Source organism: Bison bison, unplaced genomic scaffold (assembly GCF_000754665.1).
Source record: "Bison bison bison isolate TAMUID 2011002044 unplaced genomic scaffold, Bison_UMD1.0 scf7180017864466, whole genome shotgun sequence".
Lineage (NCBI taxonomy): Eukaryota > Metazoa > Chordata > Mammalia > Artiodactyla > Bovidae > Bison > Bison bison.
The window spans coordinates 2,816,264-2,825,323 of NW_011495027.1; the positions used below are offsets into that span (position 1 = coordinate 2,816,264).

Here is a 9,060-nt window from a genome sequence, read left to right on the forward strand (position 1 = left end):
CTTAGTGACCCCATGGACTGCAGCCCACCAGGCTCCTCCGTCCATGGGATTTTCCAGGCAAGAGTACTGGAGTCGGGTGCCATTGCCTTCTCCTTTACTGAGCCACCAGGAAAGCCCAAAAAATAAGGTCTACCAACTGGTTAACATTTACATGAAAGTGAAAATATCAGTCATGTCCGACTCTTTATGACCGCATGGACTAAGGTTCACCAGGCTCCTCTGTCCGTGGAATTCTCCAGGCAAGAATAGTGAAGTGGGTTGCCATTTCCTTCTCCAGGGGAACTTCCCAACCCAGGGGTCAAATCCAGGTCTTCTGTATTATAGGCAGATTCTTTACCGTCCAAGCCACCAGGGAAGCCCATCTTGTTACAAATAGCACCAGGTTTTTTGTTTGTTCTAATGAACTGCTTTTACTTTCTTTAAAAGGAAAAGAGAATCAGATGTGCTTTTATTAGTAGGACCTCTCCTTATCCACCATGCTATCCCAAAGGTAAGACATGGATAAGCTTACGCTTTCCAAAGCGTGGAACTAAGGGAGAACAGGAAATAAGGGCAAGGAGTTAATTTTAGGAGTGAAACAGGGTTATAAGATTCACTGTTGAACTCTCTATTAAAGGAAAGTCAAACCATGCAGAAACATTCCTTAAATGAATTAGTCTTAGTCCATGTTATTAGCTCTGGCTTTTCCTAGGAATGTCACTGTAAAATGCCATATCTTCATCTCAAAGTGTAAGTCCATGCAGCCCTGCATCAAACATAAAGAACCATCTAGCATGCTTTCAATCATTGACAACACAGGTTAAGGCATAAATTATATCCTAAATAGTAATGTAATAAAAATAAAGAACAGGAATGAGAAAAAGTCTAAATTAGATCTTTTAAACTTACCTTGAACTCCTTCTCCTAAGACTTACTATAAATAAATTGAATTAATTACTCGAATAGATAGATAAGGGGGCAATAGAGAAACACAGTAAAATAATACCTGACAGCCTCTCTTTTCAATTTCCATAATACATTTCTGAATCAGGAGTGGTACCATCAAGCCTATATTTTCTTTCTCTACAACTCTTCGAATATCAACACCAAATACTACTGGTTCTCGATTTATATCTAGCCCATGAAGTGAATTCTCCCATTGTTCCAAAAGAGTCACTTTCACGTAAATAAGACCTCTAGGTTCAAGTTTGACAGCCAATTGATGTGTCTTTGTCACTCGGAATAAGGTGGGAAGAACAACAGTTCCATGACAACACACTCGGTTTTTTCTTGGAGTGGGTTCCCAACTAAACACTACTAATTTCAAATGCTGTGCATTTTCAATTTCTATGTTGAAAGTGTGATCCATGTCTAAAAACGTTGTTCGACATGTGAGCAAAGCTGTTCTGGCTTTGTTCACTGAATCTACCTGAATTGCACAAAAGACATCTTTTGAGTCTATCCGAGGTGGTTTTAAATCCTCAGCACCATAGAAGTGCACACTCATGAGCCCAGATATGTACTGTGAACACTTAGGTTGATCAGAAAAGCTGTAATGTCTAAAAGCATCAATGTCTATTTCATTCTTGCTGCTGCTATTTGGAATTATGTCTTTTCCTTTTGCAAATTTGTTTTCGAATCCATATTTGCTAGATTTGGCTATCAGTTCAGGTGAATCTCCATCACTGAGGTAACCACCTTTGCAGGAATACTTAGAACTCACGGAGGTTTTCTTCTGATAGGTGGGCTGAGAAGACACACTGGTATCAAGATGGTACCGACTTATCACATTCCTCTTAGCAGCTGTGGTTGTATTCCCAGAAGGTAGAGTAACAGCATGATGAATCTCTTGACAGTTACATTTAGACAAAGAAGGAGTATTATCTGGACTGTTTACATAATTCAAGGTTCCTTTAACACTCAGTTTTCGGCTAAGTTCTGGCAACTTTTTCATTTTCATGGAAAGTTTCCTCACAGTTCGTGGAGACTTTATTTTATCCGGGAAAGACCAATTCATTGAACTGCCTTTTTTCACAGGGCTAGGGCTTGGTGAAGACGGTTCCATAACTCCCAAATCAGTCTTGTTTGTAGCAGCTACACTCCCAGGACCTTGGAAAAAAAAAAAAAATAAGGTGATAAGTTTCGATTTCTTTTTACTTTATAAACCACAAATTTAACAAGCTCTCATATGGACAGAAATTCTTCCGTTTCATCTTAATGGTGAGGTTTAGTCAAAAGTTTAGCTGAATTCCCATTACCAAGTTTAAGCAGAATATCACGATCTACAAAAGGCTTATGGTGGAAAGAAACATCTCCCTCTTCATCTGCTTTTCTATTCTGAAGGTTTGAAAGAAAGGTAATATAGGTTCCTTTTAAATCTTTCCCACTGCAATATACTTATAACTGTAAACAGTGGATATCAAAGAAAACTAGGAAAGTTTCCTATTTTAATATGTTCACCAATTTTCACATTTCCTACTTTAGTGTATTTATTTAGAAATTTCACCTAATACAAGAATGATTGATAAAATGTATTTTCTTATAAGTTTCAGTTTCCATAAAGAATAAAGTGTTAAGACGCTTTCAATTTTTTCTCCACAAAAATTACTTTTTTTCTGAATGTCAAAGTTACTCAGGCTTACAATAAAAAGTTTTTCTAAAAATTTAAGAAGCACAAATAAATAACAGTCCATATCACCAGAAGATTAATCATTGTAAAACTGCACTACCAGGAGATTAATCATGGTCATATAGCAGTGAAAATTATATTAAAAGTAGCTTCTATTATTATTATTATAATATTTATTATTAAAAATAATACCAGTCAACTTTTACTGAGCTAGACAAAGTATGAAAACTTAATTTAATAATTAGTATGCACGGACCCTCATTTAACTCTCATAATAACCTTACGAGTTAAGATACCATTCTCCAGATGAGGAAATTGATGCATGAGCTGTCTCATTTGTCTAAAATCACAAATCTGGTAAGTGGAAGAATAAGGACTCATATCTGAAAACAGACTTTCAGAATCTGTTCTCTAAAATACTATATTTGCAGTCTCTCCATTTTTTAAACATTTTTCTGTCCATACATATACATCAAATTGACTTTCAAAGACCTTTTTTCAACTATTATTAAGAGGTTAAAGCATTTCACTTAACCTTAAACTTTTAATTCCCAGTTTAAAAAAAAAAAGGATGTAAAGGCTAATCAATTTCATTTAAAAATATGAATATTTCCTAGTAAGTTTTCAAATTAATAGAGCAAATTGAAAGTAGCTTGTAAAAATGTAATATTATATAAATTTAAACTGTGCTTTTAAAGAAAAACATAGTATTATCCCAATCATTTAAACTTTAATTTTTCATACTTTATCTAATTATTCCCTATAAAGATCCTTAATGACCCTAGTACGAAAGACTACTCTATGTAGTACATTTGACAATTCAAATGAGAAAAGTGTTTATTCATTTCAAAAAATCAATAGATCAAATGACCTTTCTTCAAAGTATTAAAATAGTCTAAATAGTCCTCTCTCCATCCTTCTTTATGTGTCCTATTGACAAAATAGTTTCTTTATAGAGAAAGGACTATTTTAAGTATGCCTGTTGGGCTTTTCTGGTACATAACTAATAAGAAATGGAGTGTTTAATAAACTAGACAAAGCATTCCCTTATACTGTAAACTGCAGTACAATTCTACTGGTTTACTGGTCTAAAATATTCTACAGTAATCAGAGTATTGCTGTAGCATACAATCTATCTATTTTGTCATGGCCTAAAGAAGCTACCCAGTATACAAAATTGTTCTAGGTTTTATTAAATAAAGAGTCAATCTAATGTAATGACTTTTTTAAAAACATATTTTTACTGCAGGCAAGACTGAATTTATTGAAACAAAAAAGCTTTGTTTTTATAAAATCCAAGAGCTGAAATATGACCAAGTTCAACATTCACTTAAAATTAAACCACAATTACACTAATCAAATCATGTTGATGTATGGCAAAACCAATACAATATTGTAAAGTAAAAAAAATAATAATTAATTAATTTAAAAAAAGAAAGAAAAGAAAAGTGAAGTCGCTCAGTTATGTCCAACTCTTTGCGACCCCATGGACAGTAGCCTGCACCAGGCTCCTCCGTTCATGGGACTTTCTAGGGAAAGCAAAAAAGGAAAAATCTTTCAATATAAATTTATGAACCAGACTAGAATCAACTGAAACTGGCACATTCCCTTCAGCTCCTAGAACAGTAAATGGCACATGCTGCTGCTGCTGCTGCTGCTAAGTTGCTTCAGTTGTGTCCGACTCTGTGCGACCCCATAGACGGCAGCCCACCAGGCTCCCCTGTCCCTAGGATTCTCCAGGCATTGTTAGTTGCTTGTAAACTATAAACTTTTTAGGAAATAACAATATAGATATTACCTATAATTTCTATAGGTAGAAGAGAAGAGAAGGCAATGGCACCCCACTCCAGTACTATTGCCTGGAAAATCCCATGGATGGAGGAGCCTGGTAGGCTGCAGTCCATGAGGTCGCTAAGAGTCGGACACGACTGAGTGACTTCACTTTCACTTTTCACTTTCATGCATTGGAGAAGGAAATGGCAACCCACTCCAGTGTTCTTGCCTGGAGAATCCCAGGGACAGCGGAGCCTGGTGGGCTGCCGTCTATGGGATCACACAGAGTCGGACACAACTGAAGTGACTTAGCAGCAGCAGCATAATAGTTACCAGCTGTAAAGACCAAGTAAAGATACTGTTAATAGTAATCAATCTTAATGAAGCAAAACAGATCATGATAAAGATCACCACAGTAGTAGTGGAAACATTCTATTAATACCTAGCAATAAGGAACCAGTCAAATAGGGCACATCAACCCAATTAAATACTATAAAAATTGGGGAACAATAACATTAATCAATATGTAAGAATGGGGCTTCCCTCATAGTTCAGTCGGTAAAGAATCTGCCTGCAATGCAGGACAGCCAGGTTCAATTCCTGGGTCAGGAAGATCCCGTGGAAAAGGAAATGGCAACCCACTCCACTATTCTTGCCTGGAGAATCCCACGGACAGAGGAGCCTGGCAGCTACAGTCCATGGGGTCGCAAGAGTCAGACACGACTTAGCGACTAAACCACCATCACATGTAAGAATACAAAGTATAGATAATAAGTGAAATCAGCAAAACCCAAAAATAGTCCACTATGACAGCAACTAGATAAAAGGTACATATATATCCAGAAGTTAATAGGCAAAAAACAGTCATAATTGTGTCAGGATGATCATAAAACTGTCATTCATATTAAAAATACTTGAGCTTTCCTATTTCTTAATCAAAACATTATTTTGAAATTTAACCATTCTCTTTGCCTATTTCTCAACAGATTTTTGCCAGTGTTGCTAAAGAAAACATTAATACTTTAGGTAAATAACCTATCTGATCATATTAAAACAAAAAAAAGATTATATAAATAAATTGTCTAAATATCTCCTCTGGTCAACATAGGAATGTACTTGTTATAACAGTAAGCTTAAGAGAAGAATAACAGTAAAAAAGGAGACATAATTGACATCCTTCTGTACTTTCAAATTTGGGTGGTTGTTTTTGTTTTTTCGGTAATGTCTGTCCTCTTAACAGGTTCACAATTTGCAACAAACATAAAATAATAAAGTTTAAAGACAGTAACTTAAAGTGTATCTCACTTGACATACACTGACTTTCTAACACTGCTCTTATACTTAATGCCCTCTTGCCTTTTCTGCACCATTCCACACCCATCATGATCTGTCTGCCCTTCTCCTGCAAGCTTTCCTCATCACTCCACCTGGATCTCAACCTGTGTTTCAAAGTATTAGTTTATATACCATTTATTACTCTTCCCATCCACATTACAAAAGAAACACAGAGTCACTGTAGAAAATCAGTTTACACTTAGATATGCACACACACACAAAATTTTAATCCCAACACTGGGATGTACTACATCGAGGACTAAATTTAAAAAGAAGCACATCAGAAATCAAAGAAGAATAAAACCATTAGGTTGAACGATAACCTAATATACATTCAATTACTTCCTTTCTGGGTTCTGTATCTATTGTAGCACCTATTTGCAAAGTATTTACTTTCACCTCTGGTCTCTTTTTCTTCTTCTTTTCCTCTGTTTCTGAGGAAATGTAGGCACAAAAGTGAAAACTAATGACCACTAGTATACTGAACATAGAATTTTTCATCTGTGGCCAGGCTAGGTGTGAATGAATGAATACATGAATAAAGCAAAACAAGACATACATAAAGAATACATCTTGTCCAGTCCCCAAGACTCCATTCTTTCGACTAAGAGAAAAGTAATTACTGCCTCGATGGACAGACATATTAAACCACACCATACACACTAAAAGTTGGTGTAGGATTCCAGCTCCTTCACCCCTTACAAAACTAAGTCTGTGATAGGAATAATTAAACCAGCATGTACATAAAAGTGTTTACAAATCTTTTTGAGTTTTATTTCCATGAAAATACACTCACATTGTAAGGAAAGGTACAAGGCTACAATAAACATCTATACTTAGTTTTAGATACCACCAAAGAATTAAAAATGAAAGAAGAAACGGCAGATACATGATCATCTTTACCTGAAAAAGGAGATTTCAACATGGGACTGTCCTCTATAATTATACGTTCTTGCATCTTGTGTCTATGCCTTTGCTTGTACCGCTGCACAAACTCTGTGGGACAGATGGAATCTACAGGATTTATCTCGTGTGACTGTGTGGTCTGAACATCACCTGTGTGTTCCAAAGAGCAAAACGAGTCTTCAGTGTACTGCTCTGCTTTCATTAGGTTACTGCCGGATAATACTCTCAAACTGACATCAGGAAATTTCAGAACCGCAGAGTCTGTCTCACCAAAACTCAAGGCATTTGAAATACCAAAGTCATCATCCTCAGGAATGGGGTTGTACCATATTTCTCCTTCATCATCTGCATCATTTTCCTCATTAAAGTCTAATGAACAGTTTCTTGATAATGAAGAATTTGTAGCATTACACACCATATACGTACAATATTCATCAGATGATTTGAGAAAAGGCTGTGACAGCTGCTGTTTAGGTAGAGAAATGGGTGAAACAGATAAATGACTTATATCTTGGCATTTCTTATTTTCTTCTTCCAAATTAAAAGATCTCAGAGTACTTTGATATAGCCAATTGCGTTTCTTTGACACAGTGATGCTGTTAAGTGGCTTATGACCCCTGAAGCCAATATTATCCTTCAGATCCTTAAGTTCATTTCTCTTCATTGAAGACTCACAGACATTTTCAAATAAATCTGTTTCAAAGAGAAAAAGAAGGTAGAATATAATACCTCACATACCAAGAAAGACATGTCACTTAAGACCAGTTATTAAAATACTGTTTTTAAAAAGATAAAAAGAAAAAAAATATTAATCACATTCAGAGACTAAACTTAAATAAGAAAAACTTTGGATTTTCCACCTAAACTTGATTTCTATTATTTAGTTATCAGGTACCGTAAGAATTCTTAAGAAAAACGATAAACAAACTCTGAAACCACCTTTATTAATATCATAGGGCTAAAACAGCTTTATCCTAGGCAAAACATGTTTTATAAAAAGCTTGTATAGAATGCTTGGTACACAGCATGCCTTTAATTAATATGAGTAACTTTCAACTCACTACTACAAGAACTTTAGAAACTACAAATATTATTACCTTTTCACAGAAAGATTAATAAATCTTTCAAAAATAAAATCTTTTAAAAATAAATCTAAAGATTGGATAAATCTTTCAAAATAAACATTCCTCATTTATTACTAAGTATCTTACTGAATATTGAAATTTCAAAATAACTTTTGTTTTCTAACCACATAATGTAGCAGCAACTCATACAGAGTTTAAGTTCTAAATATCTAGAGCAAAATAAAAATTAAAAATCCCTAAGAAGACCCTTGATTAGGACTAAGTATCCTGTGTCACAATAAACACAATACAGCTGTATTACTGATAGGCATAAGCTTAAGTAGCAAGAATACAAGAATGAACAAAATGATCCCTGCCCTTAAGGAATTCATAGCCCAATGTGGAACATCAAATACTTAGATATGTGCATGTATTAATATAATGGATAAGACTCTAAAAATGTATATATAATATTAATTCCATATAAAGGGGAAAATTTTTACACTTCAAAAAGTCACATAAAGCCGGCTTCAGTGAGTGTCAATAAACTAAATATATATTGTAATGCTAATTTACTATGCATAAATAATTAAAACAAAACCATATTTTTAATTTTAAGATCATGCCAGGTTTGTAAACTATGATCTGTGCTACTTTGAGTGTGTATACAGTTGATTCATTTTAGTATTACAGCAAGTAAAATATAGTAGTCTAGTAACAGAGAGTGATAAAAACACATTAAACTTTGAGGAGCTTAGCAACACCAAAAAATTAGGTTCATGTATAATCAAGGTTTTCAGTAACCTCCCTTCTACTGAAAAAAATCATTTGAAAATGTAAATTTGCCCTCTTTATAACCCTAAATGTTACCTAATCAAGCAGATTAATTTAAAAACAAAACAAAGCCTTAAACAGAAACTGGGCTTCAAGTTCAATTAGTTCCAGAGGCAAGAATAGAGGAACAGACTTAGAAGGGAAGAAATCTCCCATGAATGCCTACTATGTCAGATATTTATTTACTCAAGAAATATTTACTGAGTGCCTATTATGTGGCAGGAACAAGAGATAAAGCAGTAAGAAAGCCCTTAACCTCCTTTAACTCACCACAATAATCCTGAGACAGGTTGAATTAGTTCCATAAGCTTCAAACATATGAGGAATATGGTCAAGGTGTTAGCCCTAGGATTCAAATTTAAGTCTGTCTTTAACTTATATGCAGAGTACATCATGAGAAACGCTGGGCTGGAAGAAGCACAAGCTGGAATCAAGACTGCCGGGAGAAATATCAATAACCTCAGATATGCAGATGACACCACCCTTACGGCAGAAAGTGAAGAGGAACTAAAAAGCCTCTTGATGAAGGTGAAAGAGGCT

At 34.9% G+C, this 9,060-nt stretch overlaps 1 protein-coding gene across 1 annotated transcript in view; it reads right to left on the reverse strand.

Moving 5' to 3' along the window:
• Positions 1–9,060, reverse strand: part of SYDE2 (synapse defective 1, Rho GTPase, homolog 2 (C. elegans)) — a 44,736-nt gene that overhangs the window by 26,684 nt on the left and 8,992 nt on the right. The window contains exons 6-7 of the mRNA XM_010860502.1: positions 6,620–7,315; positions 986–2,088 (exon numbers count right to left, since the gene is read on the reverse strand). Coding sequence (XP_010858804.1) covers positions 986–2,088; positions 6,620–7,315 — 1,799 coding nt within the window. The remainder of the gene's footprint in view (positions 1–985; positions 2,089–6,619; positions 7,316–9,060) is intronic.